Source organism: Lepidochelys olivacea (assembly GCF_965140295.1).
Source record: "Lepidochelys olivacea isolate rLepOli2 genome assembly, chromosome: 8".
Taxonomy (NCBI): domain Eukaryota; kingdom Metazoa; phylum Chordata; order Testudines; family Cheloniidae; genus Lepidochelys; species Lepidochelys olivacea.
In genome coordinates this window covers 179,700-199,799 of record NC_140418.1, presented here as the reverse complement: position 1 = coordinate 199,799, position 20,100 = coordinate 179,700, and the positions used below count along the sequence as shown (strand labels likewise).

Genomic DNA, 20,100 nt, shown 5'->3' with positions numbered 1-20,100 from the left:
ATTTAAAATACTGTTTTAAATTTTAAAACAGTTATCAATATCTTTTTCCTCTCTTAGAATATGAGTTTGTAGGACTCTTTAAACTGCACTTCAACTTTTGCAATAAAAGCTCATACATACTTCAGTGTTCTATGCTATTTGGATACAAAGGTGTTCGTTTTTTAAAAATGAAAAAGCGAAAACATAACCAAGAGTAGTTTCCCAATAAATGAGTACTCGCTGTTTTACTCAGCCTAGTTATGGGCCCCAGGAAAATAAAAAAGGAATAAATATTCACCCTCAATATACTATGAAGGTAGCATGAATACAGAAAATACTTATTAAAATTATTTCTCTGTGTTCATACACAGACCTGAAGAAGAGCTCTGTATACGCTCCAAGGCTCGTGTCTCTTGCCAACAGAAGTTGGATTCAGTAAAAGATACTATCTCACCCACCTTGACTCTCTAATATCCAGGGACCAAAATGGTTACAACACCACTGCATACATATGCTTTCTTCACAGCTTAAAAAAAAAAAAAGGGAAAAAAGCTTTTGAGATGTATTTCAATTCTATAAATAAATGGCTATGACCTTTGCACGTTAGTCCATAAACTAAAAGTATACCTACTTCTGGAAAGAAAATCCTTTTTCCTTATCCTGCGTTGGCAAGGCTTTCATATCTAAAAATTTTAGACACCCAGGTTTGAAAATTCTGACACCAGTTCAGCGCTAAAATAGACATCTGAATAAAAATGGCCTGAATTTAAAAGGTGCTGAGCAACTGCAGTTCCTGTTCACTTCAGTGGGATTTATGCATGCACAGCACCCTTGAAAATCAGGTCACTTTTATTTAGCTTCCTAAATCAATGTTTAGTGCCTAATTTCAGGCATCCAGGTTTGAAAATTTTGGCCTTGGTCTTTATAAGTGGAAAATAATTAATTTAGATCTTCCAGATTCTTTCTGATCCAATATAAAAGTTCAGCCTTCAAAATGAAAGACTCCTCCTCCTCCTCCTAAACTGAATCGTTAAATCCATGTTCCCTATTACAGATTTATCTTAAAACCTGTTTTTCATTAGTCACGTGATGTAAAATATGGTTCTTGTCTTCTGACGCTTTTATAATCACAATATTAGATGACTGTAGCAATCCATCCAGGCAAATGTTCTAATGCCTGGAGCACAACAGGTGAGACTGGAAGCCTGTAAACTTTCTTCTTTGCAGGAGACCTAAAATTTGGTTTTAGCAGGTTCTGAATACCATGAATTACAGTTCCATTGTACCTTCTATTCCAGGAGTGGGCAAACTTTTTGGCCCAAGAGCCACATCATAGAATATCAGGGTTGGAAGGGACCTCAGGAGGTCATCTAGTCCAACCCCCTGCTCAAAGCAGGACCAATCCCCAACTAAATCATCCCAGCCAGGGCTTTGTCAAGCCTGACCTTAAAAATCTTCTAAGGAAGGAGATTCCACCACCTCCCTAGGTAATGCATTCCAGTGTTTCACCACCCTCCTAGTGAAAGATTTTCCTAATATCCAGCCTAAACCTCCCCCACTGCAACTTGAGACCATTACTCCTTGTTCTGTCATCAGCTACCACTGAGAACAGTCTAGATCCATCCTCTTTGGAACCCCCTTTCAGATAATTGAAAGCAGCTATCAAATCCCCCCTCATTCTTCTCTTCTGCAGACTAAATAATCCCAGTCCCCGCAGCCTCTTCTCATAAATCATGGCCACGGTTTCCTGTTCCCGGCCAATGGGAGCTGTGGGGGGCGGTGCCTGCAGGCGAGGGCAGTGCACAGAGCCCTCTGCCCCAGAGGCTGCAGGGACATGGCGCCGGCTGCTTCTGGGAGCGGCGCGAGGCCCGGGGTGTCATGGGGGTGGCAATTCTGCAGGCCGGATCCAAAGCCCTGATGGGCTGGATGCGGCCCGTGGGCGGTAGTTTGCCCATCCCTGTTCTATTTTCGTACTATGTAAAATCTTTCTTGTAATATTTTGCAAAAAATCTTGTTTCATAGGCAGCATTATATTTACCTTAAATTGCTGCAGCTCACTGAGCCTTTGTAGGTAGATGTTCTTGTCTAATTATAATTTAGAAGTGTTTCTTGGAGAAGCTCATGTGCCCCTTCCAGTTTTGAAACCCACTGAGAAAAGATGTCTGTTAGACTCCTGTCTAGAATCCTGAGCTAGCATTAATGCCCCACTTTACTAGGTGCTCTACAGAGTAACGCCTGGTCTACGCGACAGACACATATCAGTATAACTACGTCGCTCGTAGGGGAAAAATCCACGCCCCTGAGCAACGTAGTTATACCAAACACCCCCACCCACCTGCGTGTAGACAGCGCTGTGTCAATGAGAGAGCTTCTGCTGACCTAGCTGCTGCCTCTCAGGAAGGGGGATTAATTACACTGACGGGAGTAGCTCTCCTCCTGGTGTAGCAGCATCTGCAGCGGCACAGCTGCGCAGTACATGAAGACAAGCCCTAAGAAAATTCTTTCTCAGAGTTTACAGCTTAAATAGTCAGGACACAGAGTAGTGCGGAGAAGATAAACAAGCAGAGTAACAGCATGATGGTCTGCAAACTTCAAATCCATTAATTTATATCCTTTTTTTTTAATTTTTGGATAGGGTTTTTTGGGAGGAGATTTCCTAAACCAAGATAAAGGAAAGAGGGGACACTACAGAGAGGAGGACGAGGGGACAGAGGAGGGGAAAAGGGAGGAAAAGGGGAATGAAAATGCAAGTACCAGTAAAGCAGGGGAGAGAATTTTTGCTAAGAGCACTGCCAAAGCACGTCTCCTCGCTACAGCTGGGAACAAATGACCTGTAGATACACAAAGCTGCAGAGCACAAATTCAGACTTTTGTCTTCAAAGAGTTAATTATCCCCCTTATAAACAGGGACAGACTTCTAACATGCTGTTTTTGTACTAAACTTTTAACTAGCTTCCAATAAATTTGCAATTTTTTCATGTCTAGGAAAAATAAGTATGAAAAATCAACCTTTTCAGTTCTGTTACAAACTAAGCATTGTTGCTGGGATGATAGCAGAAAGCAAAAGTAGCACACATAGTGGGAAGCATTCCCACCCTCCAAAAAGAGGATGTTTTTGTAGGAATTAGATCTTGCTTGTTTTACAATATTAATCTTTTTACTCCCCTCTTTTTTCATAGGGTTAATAACTGCAGAAGACAGGCGAGTTGGTACAACCAATCTCCATTTGGATGTGTCTGATGCTGTTAATGTCATGGTGTATGTTGGCATCCCCATTGGGGAAGGAGCCCATGATGATGGTAATATTTTAGATAACTCTCTTTGGACATTTTGGGGTGTAGAAGGAGGTCTTCCATGGTTGTTCAGAAGGCCTTGAAATCTTTGCCAGCTATAAACTGCCTTGGCTATTTGGGCTATGTCTCAATAGACGTTCAGAGGCATAGACAGTGGTCACTAGTCATTAATGCTTTTTCTAGGACATTACTATGAAAGTAATGGTGGTGTTGTAACTGGATAGTTCTAACCCTTCCTTGGGAGGAAAAACAAAGGTTACTCTAGTCTCAAACTAGAAATTTCTTATGACTAAGTTATCATGCTTCCTTCCAGTTTGCTATTGACTAGCACAATGGCGAAGTTTGTTATGCCGACTTTTGCATGTTAAATACAGGAGCTGTAAATTCATGTGACCTTGTTCAGCTTTTGTGTGGATCCTCCTTTCAGAAGTACTGAAAACAATTGATGAGGGAGATGCTGATGATGTGACAAAGCAGCGAATCCATGAAGGGAAAGAGAAGCCTGGAGCGCTGTGGCACATCTATGCTGCCAAGGATGCTGAGAAGATCCGGGAACTTCTCCGAAAGGTATGATGGTGACTGAAGGAGCTTATGGCCTGACTGGGTCCTAGAAAGGTTTATCAATGGGGGTGTTAAGATTCAAGTTGAGTCTGCTCCAGCTGACGCTCATGAGCACATATACAGATGCACCTACAAAAATCCCAAATGTTTTCCTCTTCTGTGAATGTGGTTTAAGAAAATGACATGTACAGCTGGTCATATATTCAGTGACAAACCACTATTCTGCTGCCTGGATATGGTTTATACTTGTAAATCTGTATGGGCACAATGTCACAGTTTGAGAAAACTGGGAATGAGTTTACGCCCAAGCATGGAGGAAGTGTAAACTTTCACTGTGGGCTAAGACCACAGGGGTGAATGTGGAAGGGATACTTACTGGTATAGATGCCTTGACCTTAAAAGTATTTATGATCTGAGCTGGTAGTATCTCATATTGAAGTAGCTTAAGATCGTGTTTGTCCCCAGTACGTTGGTGCAAAGTACTTTATGAAAAGTAGTACCACTGAACTGCAATATCTTTGTATAAATGTTTTTATATCTTTTGTATTAGGTTGGAGAAGAACAAGGCCAAGAAAATCCCCCGGATCATGATCCAATTCATGACCAAAGTTGGTACCTGGACCAGACCCTACGTAAGCGTCTTTATGAGGAGTATGGAGTACAAGGCTGGGCAATAGTGCAGTTCCTAGGAGATGCTGTGTTTATTCCTGCAGGTGCCCCCCACCAGGTAAATGTCATGCTGTAGAGGCCATAAAGATGATGGCAAGTGAATTTGGGACACTATAAAACTGTAGTAGTTTGGATTTATAATTTGGCTCCTGAAAGAACTCTGAAGTAAGGCTGCTGTCTTGGGCTCTGCAGTTCTAACAGTACAGTTCTACAGGAGTTATTTAATAGTGCTCAAGCATCACATTGAGCACAATATATATATATAACAAATAAAATTATGTGGCATATTGTGGGTGGGTGTATAAAGTAATGGGATGAAATTAAGAAAGGGAACAATTAGGATGCATGTGAGGGGAAAAAAAGGAGATCTTCTTAGGCCACTGAAGAGAATCCCAAGGAAGTAGTGGAAGCCCCATCACTTTGGACATCTAAATCTATGGTAGCTAAAATACTAGAGCAGGGTTTCCCAAACTGTGGTATATGAGGTTGATGGTCTGTCAGTTCACTTCACAGCACTTTTTTTTAAGAAGATAGCCTGTGAAACGACAAAGTTCACTAAAGAATGTACTGTGGAGAGATGGGCCAGCTGGGATCCAATAGGGTTTTTGCTTCTCTAACTTAAGATACAATTCTGTGAATTGTCTTGCAGGAAACTGGAGTGTTTCAATCTTTTTGGTAGATGTGTGTGCAGGAACCTATTGTCCATGGAATTCATTGACATTAATTCTGTTTTGGGTCATTCAGTCTTGTGGTGTATCTAACATCTAATACTATTATTTTTTTCAGGTTCATAATTTGTACAGTTGCATTAAAGTGGCAGAAGATTTTGTATCTCCAGAACACGTAAAGCACTGCTTCCGCCTGACCCAGGAATTCAGGCACCTCTCTAACACTCACACAAACCATGAGGATAAACTGCAGGTAACTATCAGTCCATCCTGCGGGAACAATCTCTGGGTAGATCCTGTATGTTGGAAGTTTTGAAGTCATTTATGAACATGCATATGGCTAGTGAATCAGGAAAAATAAATACTTTACAACTTTGGAGCTTTTAATTTGATAGAAGCATTCCATATTTTTGGCAAAAATCTACATCCTGGGATTTGGCTACCTAAGCAAAAGACTAGCACTAACCTCAATTGAGCTGTCCCTGGAAAGTAACACTTTCATCCTTACATAATGGATCATATTGCTTGGCTCATAAATTATTAAGCTCTGGTGAGGGGAAATGACAGAAGACAAAGCCACCTATTAAATCTCTTGAGTATTGTTGCACGAAGGATTTTACCTTTGTTTCATCACAAGCAAAAACTGTTCTATTTATAATTATAAAACAAATCACGACCCTCCAGGTTGAGAAATACTGATATAGTATATAGAGCTGTATTCACAAGTCATTGCCTATGTGAAATTTTAGTTTGTACTGACTTCGCTAGTGCTTTTCATATAGCCTGTTGTAAAACTAGACAACTATCTGGATGAGTTGACGAACCTCCTGGAAGAACTCTGCATACTCTGAGGGGTACATGTATGCCTAGTTGAGAACCACTGCACTAGACTACATTATTCTTCTGATACAATGATGCAGATGCACAAGTGCATCCTTAGATGAGTAAGCTGACACAGAGTTAGTGGAAATAGAAAAGCTAGTAGTTGCATTCTTTAAAACAGGTGTCTTTACTGGTCTGAATGGGCCTGATGTCTATCTCTTAAAAGCCAAAAAGGAATTGGAGAGTGAACAGCTGTTGGTTTATGATTTTTCTTTGTGGCAGTAATGGCTGATCTTCATGAATTTATATATAGGGCTTGAAAAATTAATTAAGCATATAATCAAAACTAAACCTGTCAGTCAGAGCTGATACCAAAGATATTGAGCACATGTGCACATGCTTCGTAATGCAGTTATGGAAACTTAATAGGTGATTAGCTAGGGCAAGGGCACTAGGAAATTAACTATCCTGAGGCTTTAGAATTGATAGTGTATCTATTCCTTGTTGCTCTTCTATTCTTATACTGGTACTTACTTACTTTGCATTTTTAAAATGTTTGTTAAAAACTGGTTTAAACTGAGTTGCATAACCTACCTGTTTCAGTGGTGAAGTTAACTCCACAGTTAGGAATAAAAATCAATGTGTTACAAATGGAAAAAAGAGGAAATAGATAGCAGTCAATATACATTAGAAGTTAGGAAAGGTAGAAAATTGTTAAAGGAAGATCTCAGGGAAAAATCCATTGCTGGCAGGGCTAAGAACAATAAGGAGTTTAAATATATTAGGAACACAAGAAACCGTAGAAATGATATAGACTGAGTACTAGATGAAGTAAAATTTTAAAACTAGGTAAAATTGTTAATGACACAGACAAGGCAGACGTGTTCAGTAAAAATTTGTTCCATTTTTTGAAAGAACTAGGATGATGTACTCTTGTCATATAAGGATGATATACTTTCCAGACCGTTAATAAATCAGGATAACGTTAAACATCTAGTAGGGGATAAATACTTTTTTAAAATTGGCAGGCCTGAGTAACTTGCACACACAAAGCAGCAAAGAGTCCTGTGGCACCTTATAGACTAACAGACTTATTAGAGCATAAGCTTTCGTGGGTGAATACCCACTTCGTCGGGTGCATGCATTCACCCATGGAAGCTTATGCTCCAATACATCTGTTAGTCTATAAGGACTCTTTGCCGCTTTTACAGATCCAGACTAACGGCTACCCCTCTGATACTTCCACACACAAGTCATCCAAGTGTTGGCTGAGACCGATCTGTGGCTCACCAGTGTTAATTTTAATAAATCTTGGCATACTAGGGAAATTTCAGGAGATTTGAAGAGTGATAATGAGTGACATTAATCCCTGACAAATGATGGAGAAGCTGATTTGGGAGTCAATCAGTAAATAATTAAAGGATGAGAATATCATGCTAGTCAACATGATTTTATGGAAAATAGGTTTTGTCAATAAACCCAGTTTCATTTTTTGATTATTAAGGTTTGGTGGATAAAGCAAGTAACTGTAGATGTAAAATACTTATCTTTGTAATACGTTTGACTTAATACTGCATGATGTCCTCATTTAAAAAATTAGCATACACAATATCAATAAAGCACATGTTAAATGTATAAAGAACTTGGAACTGTCTGACAGATCTCAAAAAGTAGTTGTCAGTGGAAAGTTATCATTAAACGGGGATGTTCTATTGGGGTGCCATGAGATCAGTACTAGGCCCCAAGCTATTCAACACTTTCTCATCAATGATCTGAAAATTAAATACAAAATCCCTGTTGATGAAAAACATTTGTGGAGGACTCAAAGATTAGACAGATAGCAAATAATGATGACCATGGTAGTCATGCAGAAAGATCTGGGTCACTTGGTAAAGAGGGCCCATTCAATTAGAATGCATTTTAATACACACCCAAATACCAAGTTATACATCTAAGAACAAGTGCAGACAGTACCTACTGAATTGGTGGGGGGCAGACTGTATCCTAGAAAGCAGTGACTCTGAAAAGGAGGAGTCATAGTGGACAAGCGACTTACCTAGGACATCTATGCACTACAGAAATACAAATAAATTATCATATGAGCTCCTAGAGTGATGCTGTGGCAAAGAGGGCAAATGAAATCCTTGGACCTAGGGCTTTGGAGCGGAGCCTGGAGCTGGAGCGCGGAGCAGCTGTGGAGCTGCAGGTTTTTGCCTGGTGCTGGAGCGGAGCCAGAGCACAGCTCCAAACCCCTGCTTGGGATCTATAAGGAGTAGTTGAGTAGGACTAGGGAGGTGACTTTTTTTCCTCTGGATATAGCATTGCTCAGACCCACACTGGAATACTGTATCCTATTCTTATGTCCACATTTTAAAAAGGATGTTGAAATTCGAGAGGGTGCAGAATAGAACCACAAAAATGATTTGAGGACTAGAGAAAATGCCTTACTGTGAGAGACTTAATGAGCTCCATTTGTTTATCAAAAAGAAGATTGAGAGATGACTTGATGACAGAATATACAGGAGAGAAATATTGAGTACTAAAAGACTCTTTAATCTAGTGGAGAAATGCATAACAAGGAACAATGGCTGGAAGCTGAACCCAGACAAAAATTTGTGCCTAATTTTGTAATTTTGAATTTAAAAGTGAGGGTGATTTAACCATTGGAACACACTACCAAGGGTAGCATTGGATTCTCCATCTGTTGATGTCTTTGAATCAAGACATGTGTTAGTCAAAACCTTGCACTCAGCATAGGGATAACTGGGTGAAATTTATGGGTCTGTGATTTACAAGTCAGACTAGATGATTTATTAGTCCATTCTGGCCTTAGTCTATGAATAATTTCCTCCTAATAACATACAACCAATTTGGGCAAGAGTTTAATATGAAAGACTTAATATTTTGCCTGATCTAGTGTCCTTGCAAGGAGAAGCTTAAAATCTAAAAAGATAATAGCCAATAAATTAATCCTGGTTTACCATAAAGTGGATAAATAACATAGAAGTGCAGTTGTTTAATATTAAACTTTTCCTGGAGTCTAATTTTGACATTTATATAACAGTGCTGTTTGCAACTTTGGGAAGCAGCAATAGTATTTAATAAGTTCAGCATTTTTGGTGTGAATCTCTTTCTTGGTCTCTGACTCCTCCATGTGAGCATTTTACATCTATTATATATTCAAACCCCAAAGTCTAGTAAATACCTGCTTATGAAGCGGTTGGGGTCACTTGCGTTTGTGTGTGGATGCTAGATTGAATTGGTGGCCTGTAATATACAGGAGTTCAGACTGAATGATCTAGTGGACCCTTCTGGCCTTAAACTCTGACTTCCTGTTAAGGTGGACATGCTGCTCAGGTTTAAAAGTTTGTATTAATTTTTTTTTCTGTTACTTACAGGTGAAGAACATTATCTACCATGCAGTAAAAGATGCTGTTGGCACACTGAAGGCTCATGAATCCAAATTGGCTAGATCTTAGGAGTTGCTAATTCTAACTCACACTCTCTCTCTCTGCGCCCCCCCCAACCCCCCCCCTCCGGTGAAGTAAGCCTTTTCTCACAGTACATACAGGGACTGCACATGACTGCCTCTGCAGGAGCAGAGGCCTTTCACTAAGAGCTGGTGTGGTCAGTATTACATACACCCTTCAGCCACTGTTTCTACATTGCCTCAATATTGAAGGTCTGATGGAAGATCGCACTGTTACATGCAGAATTCCTTATTCTAATGAAAGGTGCCGTGTCCCTTTCCTGTGGCCTTTTGCAAATTGGAATTGCCTGGAAACCATGTGGTATTCCTCCATATTATGATTAGAAATGGTATAAGAGTGTGGACATTTTTCCTCATGCCTAGTTAGTCTCCAAGAAGTTATAAGGAATGTGCTAGAGGTGGGGTATCCTACTGCAGACCTAGGTAGATAGCTTCTGAATGAGTGTGATCAACAAGAGTCCAACCGCAGACATACACACAATCCTCCCTAGTGCGATACAGGACAAGGAAAAGGGATAAAGCTGTTCTTCACACACCCCTTCTTGTAGCCATTTCTCTATACACTGTAGAATTACAGATCTACAGGGAGAACCCACTGCTTTTCCCAGGAGGTTCCAGGAGTAGGAGAATTGTGTATTTAGTGAAAAACTAGGTTTGTAGTGAAACAGTTAATATTTCATGAAAGTAGATATTTTTAGTATTTTTGAAATATCTCAACTGTTACTGGATTTACAAGGAAAGGCACATTACGTTTAGTCTTCCTTTCAATAAAATCAAGAAATGATTTATAGAAATCAGTCTAAAATAGCACAAAATCAGCCAAAGGAGAGCAAATAGAAACTAACTCCTCACTCCCTACAGATTCCACAAAGTGAGAAGTAAAACAGGACATGTATTTTGTCCTGACATGGAGATGTTGTCCGTCTCCCCTTGCACTGGTAGCTCCAGGCAATATTTCCCCAAGTACCAGTGGTAGCTCGGGATGTCTGTCATTTCCCAAAACTGAAGGAAAATTAATTATCAATATTGGCTTTGTCCAGAAATATTTTCAGTAAATTCAGTTTGGTAGAACTGTATCCAGAATTAACTAAATGTCAGCATTGAAGCGATGATTTCATTGTCCGGGTCCATGGGGAAATGTATCTACCTTATGCCCAGCTGTACTGTAGTGCCACCTGCAGGCCTGTTAATATGTTCACTTTTTAAAATAAAAGTCATTTACTGTACCACTGGACCCTATCCCTTCCTGCCAGTCTCGGCTGCCTCAGCCTCCACAATGATCAAACCACACACAGCACGGTTCCAAGCACCATTTTATGCGGGGAGAAGGGGCGTACACACGGGGGCAGTCCTCCATGGTGCCAGCTGGGCTTACTAGCACAGCACTCCTGCACTGCTTATGCCAGGCTCATGGGCTGGGTGCTCCAGCTGGCCCAGATCCCAGCTGAGAGGGAGCAGGGGGGCCAGTCACAGCCCAGATACAGCCTGGGCTCCAGCTCTCTACCCTACAGCTAGAGGTGTGGTAGGGCAGGACAAGCTGCCTCCCCATGGGCAGAGGGCGAGGTCCACCCCTGCAATGGGCCTGAGTGGGTGCAAAGCCACCACTGCACTTGGCAGAGGGGGGTACTGTCAGTTCACAGGGTGGAGCTGTTACTGGGTGAATGGCTCCAGAGAGGCACCATGACTAGGTGGGCCAGAGGCAGTGCTTGTGACCACGAAGTTCATCCTCCTGCTTTTGGCTCGACCTTGTCACTGCCTCCACCATGTCCTGTCCTCCCCACTCAGGCCAGGTGGCTGCTTCCACCCTCCCCGCCCCCCATTCCTTCCCTCAGGCCAGGTAGCTGCTGCTCCCCCATCCCTCTCAGGCTGGGTGACTGCCCCATTTTCTTTTCTCCTGTTACCTACCCCTCCAGCCCACATGTTAAACCTGTGCAGCCCCCTGTCTCACCTTTGCAGAAGGATGTGAGTCATCCTGTGTGTTTCCATGAAGAGTCCCATGGAACAGCATCGCTTCTCTCTACACTGCTTGCTGTATTCCAGGTAGGTGGATGGTAGTGAGTACTTCATCTCTGAGCTGTGTCTGCCTCCTCTACATACCCTTCCCTTCACACCTGCTGTCTAACAGCTTCTTTGACTGAGGGCAATGATTAAAACATTTAGGACCATGGCCAGAAATAGTCACATCCCTTACCATGCCTTGCTTGGTGCATCACTTTGAAAGGGACTATGAAACTGGCTAGGCATGATGGTCTGGTCTCTTGGTGATTTCAACATCTATTCCTCTTCTCCAGTGTCTATGGTGCACCTGTTGTCGGAGACTGTGCACACAAACCATTCCAAATTCAAAAACACACTTAAAATATAACTCCCCGTGAAAAACAGCTGGTATCTGAGGAGGATGAAGTTAATTCCTTAGTTCCAATTTCTTATTTGTGGGTCCCAGTTTCAGTCAAAGACCACATTTTAAAATTAATAAATCTAAAATTAAATGTTTAGGAAACTTCACCATAAATGAGTGAATTGTATAGCAATTAATGCATTATTTAATTTTTCAAATAAATTTGAATAATAAATACTTTGAAATAAATACTTTTGCTGTAAGTAACAAAATACTTATCAGGTCCCCCGTAAGTGACATGTTCTGTTAGCTATTACTGTTCTTGAGTAAATGTCATTTTCCAAACTAAAGCATTATTCCTGAGCAATAAGAGGATAACCGCAACCCCATTTCCATTTTGTAAATAGCTCTTGAATAAGGAATTAGGTTTTGACTTAGCTACACATGACAGAATACTTTGTGGTCTCCTCAAGGAACAGGTACCTGCAGCTGTTATGAAGTGATTAGAATATGCCACTACCAGAGCCAAAGTTTCATTTCTGGGCTAAACTTTTCCAAATATCATACTCCTGAGTCTATTTTTGTATTTTAGTAAATGTACACTATGAATGTAATATTCATCATTCAACCAGTTTTTTATAAATCCAGCTGTAATGTTCTCAGAAATTTATGGATAATTACAAATTAAGAAGTATATAGTACCCCTGGTTTGTCTTTAGACAAATTAAGAACAGGAAAAGTGGGCAAATTTATCATTTTACTTCATACAAGTATATACATGTATGTAGTTAGTTTTATCAACTAAATACATAATCTCATCAAAAATTAAATGGAGTTTGTATGACAATCTCTTTTCCATAAGCATGTTGACTGACATGAATTATAATCCCATTCTTTTATTGATTGACTTTCATATTCGCTTTTCTGTTTTGCCCAGGATTAATGTCAGGCTCGATTAATAGATTGCAAGACCAGAAGGGACCACTGTGATCATCTAGTCTGGCCTCCTGCATAGTACAAGCCAAAGAACTTCCCTGAAATAATTTCTAGAGCAATTTAGAAAAACATCCAATCTTGATTTAAAAACTGCCAAGGATGTAGAATCCATCATGCCCCTGGTAAATTGTTCAATGGTTAATTACCATCAGTATTAAAAAATTATCTTATTTCCAGTCTGAGTTTGTATAGCTTAAGCTTTCAGTCATTTAATAGCATTAAACCTTTCTGTCCTAGAATGAAGCTCCCTTTGTCAAATGTTTGTTCCCGATGTAGGTACTTCTAATGTGTAATCAAGTCACCCTTTTACCTTCTTTGTTAAACTAAATAGATTGACTCTAAAGGCATGTTTTCCAATCCTTTAATCATTCTTGTGGCTCTTCTGTGAACACTCTCCAGTTTATCAATATCCTTCTTGAATTGTGGTCACCAGAACTGGGCACAATATTCCAGCAGCAGTTGCAGCAATGCCAAATACAGAGGGAAAATAACTTCTCTACTCCTACTAGAGTTTCCAATTTATGTATCCAAGGATCACATTAACCTATTTGGCCACAGTGTCACACTGGGAGCTCATGTTCAACTGATTACCCACTATGACCCCATGTCCCCAAATCTTTTTCAGAATCACTGCTTCCCAGGATAGTCTTCCATCCTGTAATAAGTACGGCCTTCACTCTTTGTTCCTAAATGTTATACATTTACATTTAGCTGTATAAAAAGGCAGGGGCTCAAGTAGGTCTGGGCTCAAGTGGATAGCCTGAGCCTCTGCTGTTACAGCAATGTTGATGCAGCATTTTTTTATCATGCTAGCTCAAACCCCAGTAGCGTGAGTGTTTGCCTCGGCTGGGAGGCTTGCTCCTGTTTCATCTCTCCTGATCAGGGGCCCATGGCATTGCCATTCACAGAGGATAACCAGACAGCCCAAGGACGTTATACTCACCAAGTCCCTCTGCCTCCAAGCACAGGATCCACATCTTTGCACTCTAAAAGTATCCTAGTTGTTGCTCCTATTTCCCTGCTCAAGGGTGTGCACTCGGTTGCGCTCTTTAAAATGAGGACGGATTGGTGAGGTGGGTCGCTGCTTTTTGTAAAGAAAAAAGCTTGTGGTCAGAGACAGCCTGTTCTGAAATAGCAGGGACATGGCAAACGGTCATTTGGATGTGCCACTTGTGGTGACCTGAGAAGTGGTTGGTCACTTATAGCCAGTCAAAGCTCAGGTCTTTATTTGAATGATTTTTATTTAATCAGTTACTAACATAAATTATTCTAAAATTCAATCATTTATTTTGGTGACAGTTCTAATAAAAACAAAAAAAAACCTCTGCTCCTAAGCGACCAGAGGAGCTAGCAAACAGGAGCGGCTAATGGGAGTTTTGTGAGGGACTTTATGGGGAGGTGGGAGAGTGGGGGGCTAGATACATGTAACCTTCCTTAAACTTCTTTAATCTTAAACCACAAAACACCCTCTGATAAAAACAAAACACCAACAACAAAGGAACGAGCTGCTGGAGTACAAAGCGAATGCTGGCAGAAGTCCAGCAACAGAGTGGGGGCTATCCAGTTTATTGCACCCAATGCAGCATGTATGATTACTGGCCCTAGGGACGGGTGGCATATGGGTGAATTCAGTGCAAGGAGCTCCTGGCCCTCAGAGACCGTGTGGCTGAGCTGGAGAAGCTAAGGGAATCAGAAAGGTACATAGACGAGACTTTCCGGGATACAGTAGAACAGTCCGTCCCCTGCTCTCTTCAGCCTCTGTGCTGTTGAGAATGAAAGCCTCAGGGAAGGAGAACATCCCAACTGGGGCCGAGGTAAACGATCCCATAGTTGGGACCCTCCTTCCAGATGATGATGTAGTATCCTCTCACACTGAGGATACCTCTCCAGGAGAGGGAACTCCAGTTATTAGGAAGAGACAGGTATTCGTAATGTGCGATTCGATCATTAGAAACATAGATAGCTGGGTTTGCAATGATTGGGAGAACTTCATGGTGACTTGCCTGCCTGGTGCGAAGGTTGCAATCTCTTGAGACATCTAGATAGACTTATATGTAGTGCTGGGGGAGGAGTTGGTGGTCATCGTACATGTAGGTACCAATGACATAGGGAAGGCTAGGCGGTCCATGGAGGTCCTGGAAGCCAACTTTAGGTTGTTAGATAAGAGATTTGAAGTCCAGGACCTCCATGGTAGCATTCTCTGAGATCCTTCCAGTTCCACATGCAGGGCCGGTTAGACAGGCAGAACTGCAGTATCTCAATGTGTGGATGAGACAATGGGGTAGGGAGGAGGGGCTTAGATTTATTAGGAACCGGGGAAACTTTTGGGAAAGGGGGAGCTTATACAGGAAGGATGGTCTCCACCTAAACCAAAATGGAACCAGCTTGCTCCACTTAAAAAGGTCATAGAGCAGTTTTTAAACTAAGGGCTGGGGGAAAGCCGACAGGTGCAGAGGAGGACATGGTTTGGACAGACACATCCCTTAGGGGAGGCTCTATTAATGGAGATTCTCTTTCCTAATAAGGAGGAGAGTATGGAAGATTTAAAATACAGGTAGGATCTGATGAGAAACTGTCAAATGAGAGAGTCTCATTCAATTACATCATGTAATGGTACAGCTAAAAAGTGACAAGTTTTTAGAGTGCTTATATACCAATGCTAGAAGTCTAAATAATAAAATGGGTGAACTAGAGTGCCTCATATTAAATGAAGATATTGATATAATAGGCATCAGAGTAACTTGGTGGAAAGAGTATAATCAATGGGACTCAGTAGTAACAAGGTACAAAATATATCGGAAGGACAGAACAGGTCGTGCTGGTGAGGGAGTGGTACTATATGTGAAATGAAGTAAAAATCTTAAATGAAGCAAACTGTACCATAGAATCTCTATTAATAATAATTCCATGCTCAAATAATAAGAATATAGCAATAGGGATCTACAGCCTATCCTGAAGGACGACCCATCGCTCTCACAGATCTTGGGAGACAGGCCAGTCCTTGCTTACAGACAGCCCCCCAACCTGAAGCAAATACTCACCAGCAACCACACAACAGAACCACTAACCCAGGAACCTATCCTTGCAACAAAGCCCGTTGCCAACTGTGTCCACATATCTATTCAGGGGACACCATCATAGGACCTAATCACATCAGCCACACTATCAGAGCTCGTTCACCTGCACATCCATCAATGTTATATATGCCATCCTGTGTCAGCAATGCCCCTCTGCCATGTACATTGGTCAAACTGGACAGTCTCTACATAAAAGAATAAATGGACACAAATCATAGATAGATTCATAGATATTTAGGTCAGAAGGGACCATTATGATCATCTAGTCTGACCTCCTGCACAATGCAGGCCACAGAATTTCACCCACCACTCCTAAAAAAGACCTCACACCTATCTCTGTGCTATTGAAGTCCTCAAATTGTAGTTTGAAGACCTCAAGGAGCAGAGAATCCTCCAGCAAGTGCCCCATGCTACAGAGGAAGGCGAAAAACCTCCAGGGCCTTCCAATCTGCCCTGGAGGAAAATTCCTTTCCGACCCCAAATATGGCGATCAGCTAAACCCTGAGCATATGGGCAAGATTCATCAGCCAGATACTACAGAAAATTCTTTCCTGGGTAACTTGGATCTTACCTCATCTAAAAACCCATCACAGGCCATTGGGCCTATTTACCATGAATATTTAATTACCAAAACCATGTTATCCCATCATACCATCTCCTCCATAAACTTATCGAGTTTAATCTTAAAGCAAGATAGATCTTTTGCCCCCACTACTTCCCTCGGAAGGCTATTCCAAAACTTCACTCCTCTGATGGTTAGAAACCTTCGTCTAATTTCTAATCTAAATTTCCTAGTGGCCAGTTTATATCCATTTGTTCTTGTGTCCACATTGGTACTGAGTTTAAATAATTCCTCTCCCTCTCTGGTATTTATCCCTCTGATATATTTATAGAGAGCAATCATATCTCCCCTCAACCTTCTTTTAGTTAGGCTAAACAAGCCAAGCTCCCTGAGTCTCCTTTCATAAGACAAGTTTTCCATTCCTCGGATCATCCTAGTAGCCCTTCTCTGTACCTGTTCCAGTTTGAATTCATCCTTCTTAAACATGGGAGACCAGAACTGCACACAGTATTCCAGGTGAGGTCTCACCAGTGCCTTATATAACGGTACTAAAACCTCCTTATCCCTACTGGAAATACCTCTCCTGATGCATCCCAAGACGACATTAGCTTTTTTCACAGCCATTTCACATTGGCAGCTCATAGTCATCCTATGATCAACCAATACTCCAAGGTCCTTTTCCTCCTCCGTTACTTCTAGTTGATGCGTCCCTAGCTTATAACTAAAATTCTTGTTATTAATCCCTAAATGCATGACCTTACACTTCTCACTATTAAATTTCATCCTATTCCTATTACTCCAGTTTACAAAGTCATCCAGATCCTCCTGTAGGGTATCCCTGTCCTTCTCTAAATTAGCAATACCTCCCAGCTTTGTATCATCTGCAAACTTTATTAGCACACTCCCACTTTTTGTGCCCAGGTCAGTAATAAAAAGATTAAATAAGATTGGTCCCAAAACTGATCCTTGAGGAACTCCACTGGTAACCTCCCTCCAACTTGACAGTTCACCTTTCAGTAGGACCCGTTGTAGTCTCCCCTTTAACCAATTCCCTATCCACCTTTCAATTTTCCTATTGATGCCCATCTTATCCAATTTAACTAATAATTCCCCATGTGGCACAGTATCAAACGCCTTACTAAAATCTAAGTAAATTAGATCCACTGCGTTTCCTTTATCTAAAAAATCTGTTACTCTCTCAAAGAAGGAGATCAGGTTGGTTTGGCACGATCTACCTTTTGTAAAACCATGTTGTATTTTGTCCCATTTACCATTGACTTCAATGTCCTTAACTACCTTCTCCTTCAAAAATTTTTCCAAGACCTTGCATACTACAGATGTCAAACTAACAGGCCTATAATTACTTGGATCACTTTTTTTCCCTTTCTTAAAAATAGGAACTATGTTAGCAATTCTCCAATCATACGGTACAACCCCTGAGTTTACAGATTCATTAAAAATTCTTGCTAATGGGCTTGCAATTTCTTGTGCCAATTCTTTTAATATTCTTGGATGAAGATTATCTGGGCCCCCCGATTTAGTCCCATTAAGCTGTTTGAGTTTCGCTTCTACCTCAGATATGGTGATGTCTACCTCCATATCCTCATTCCCATTTATCATGCTACCATTATCCCTAAGATCCTCTTTAGTCTTATTAAAGACTGAGGCAAAGTATTTGTTTAGATATTGGGCCATGCCTAGATTATCCTTGACCTCCACTCCATCCTCAGTTTTTAGCGGTCCCACTTCTTCTTTCTTTGTTTTCTTCCTATTTATATGACTATAGAACCTTTTACTGTTGGTTTGAATTCCCTTTGCAAGATCCAACTCTACTTGACTTTTAGCCTGTCTCACTTTATCCCTACATATTCTGACCTCAATAAGGTAGCTTTCCTTACTGATCCCTCCCTTCTTCCACTCCCTATATGCTTTCTGCTTTTTCTTAATTACCTCTCTAAAATGCTTGCTCATCCAGCTTGGTCTACAACTCCTGCCTATGAATTTTTTCCCCTTTCTTGGGATGCAGGCTTCCGATAGCTTCTGCAGCTTTAATTTAAAATAATCCCAGGCCTCCTCTACCTTTAAACCCATAAATTCTTCAGTCCAATCCACTTCCCTAACTAATTTCCTTAATTTTTGAAAGTCAGCCCTTTTGAAATCAAAAACCCTAGTAGCAGATTTATTTTTGTTAATCCTTCCATTCAATTTGAACTGAATTAGCTCATGATCACTTGAGCCAAGATTATCCCCTACAACCATTTCCTCTATGAGGTCCTCATTACTCACCAAGACCAAATCTAAAATGGCATCCCCTCTAGTCGGTTCAGCAACTACTTGCTGAAGGAATCCATCAGCTATCGCATCTAGGAAAATCTGAGCCCTATTATTATTACTAGCACTCGTCCTCCAGTCTATATCTGGGAAGTTAAAGTCTCCCATGATCACACAGTTTCCATTAGTATTTACTTTATTAAAAACATTAAAAAGGGCTCTATCCATATCCAAATTAGATCCCGGCGGTCTATAGCACACCCCAAGCACTATCTCAGGGGAGGCTCTAATAGTTTTCTTCCCCAATTTAATTGTTGCCCAGACAGACTCAGTCATATCCATTTCATCGCTTCTTATTTCTTTACATTCTATCTCATCATTGATATACAGTGCTACTCCACCACCTTTACCTTTATTTCGGTCTTTCCTAAACAGCACATACCCTTCAATACCTGTAGCCCAGTCATGACTACTATTCCACCAGGTCTCTGTTATACCTATAATATCTGGTTTCACTTCCTGCACCAGTAACTCTAGTTCCTCCATTTTGTTACCTAGGCTCCTTGCATTAGTGTACAAACATCTTAATTTTTGCTGTTTGGCCTCACTCACATTCTGTACCCTATTAGGCACGGTTATTTTACTACCAGTATAACCTATTAGACTTGTATCTACACTGCCCTTCCTCCTACCTACAGCTGTATCCACTCTTACTTCATTTTCTTCAGATGTCAAGAATTATAACGTTCAAAAACCAGTCAGAGAACACTTCATCTCTCTGGTCATTCGATTAGAGACCTAAAAGTGACAATTCTTCAACAAAAAAACTTCAAAAACAGACTCCAACGAGAGACTGCTGAATTCCAATTAATTTGCAAACTGGATACAATTAACTTAGGCTTGAATAGAGACTGGGAGTGGATGGGTCATTACACAAAGTACAACTATTTCCCCATGTTTATTTCCCCCCACCCCACCCCACTGTTCCTCAGACGTTCTTGTCAACCGCTGGAAATAGCCCACTTTGATGATCACTACAAAAGGTTTTCGCCCCTCCCACCCTCCTGCTCTCCTGCTGGTATTAGTTCATCTTAAGCGATCACTTGCCATACGGTGTAACACCCATTGTTTCATGTTTTCTGTGTATATAAATTTCCCTACTGTATTTTCCACTGAATGCATCCGATGAAGTGAGCTGTACCTCACAAAAGCTTATGCTCAAATAAATTGGTTAGTCTCTAAGGTGCCACAAGTAATCCTTTTCTTTTTGCGAATACAGACTAACACAGCTGCTACTCTGAAACCAGTAGGGATACATTACTGACCACCTGACCAGGAGGGTGATAGTGACTGTGAAATACTTAGAGAGGCAAT

The 20,100-nt window shown here is 41.0% G+C and overlaps 1 protein-coding gene across 3 annotated transcripts in view; it reads left to right on the top strand.

The window, feature by feature from the left end:
- Positions 1-10,708, top strand: part of KDM3B (lysine demethylase 3B) — a 135,948-nt gene extending 125,240 nt beyond the window's left edge. For 2 of the 3 annotated variants that reach the window (XM_084636645.1, XM_084636643.1), the window contains exons 20-24: positions 3,159-3,278; positions 3,700-3,839; positions 4,384-4,560; positions 5,289-5,423; positions 9,391-10,708. In XM_084636645.1, coding sequence (XP_084492771.1) covers positions 3,159-3,278; positions 3,700-3,839; positions 4,384-4,560; positions 5,289-5,423; positions 9,391-9,471 — 653 coding nt within the window. In that variant the 3' untranslated portion in view covers positions 9,472-10,708. The remainder of the gene's footprint in view (positions 1-3,158; positions 3,279-3,699; positions 3,840-4,383; positions 4,561-5,288; positions 5,424-9,390) is intronic. The other variant, XM_084636644.1, reaches the window with a different exon arrangement.
- The last annotated feature ends 9,392 nt before the right edge of the window (positions 10,709-20,100 follow it).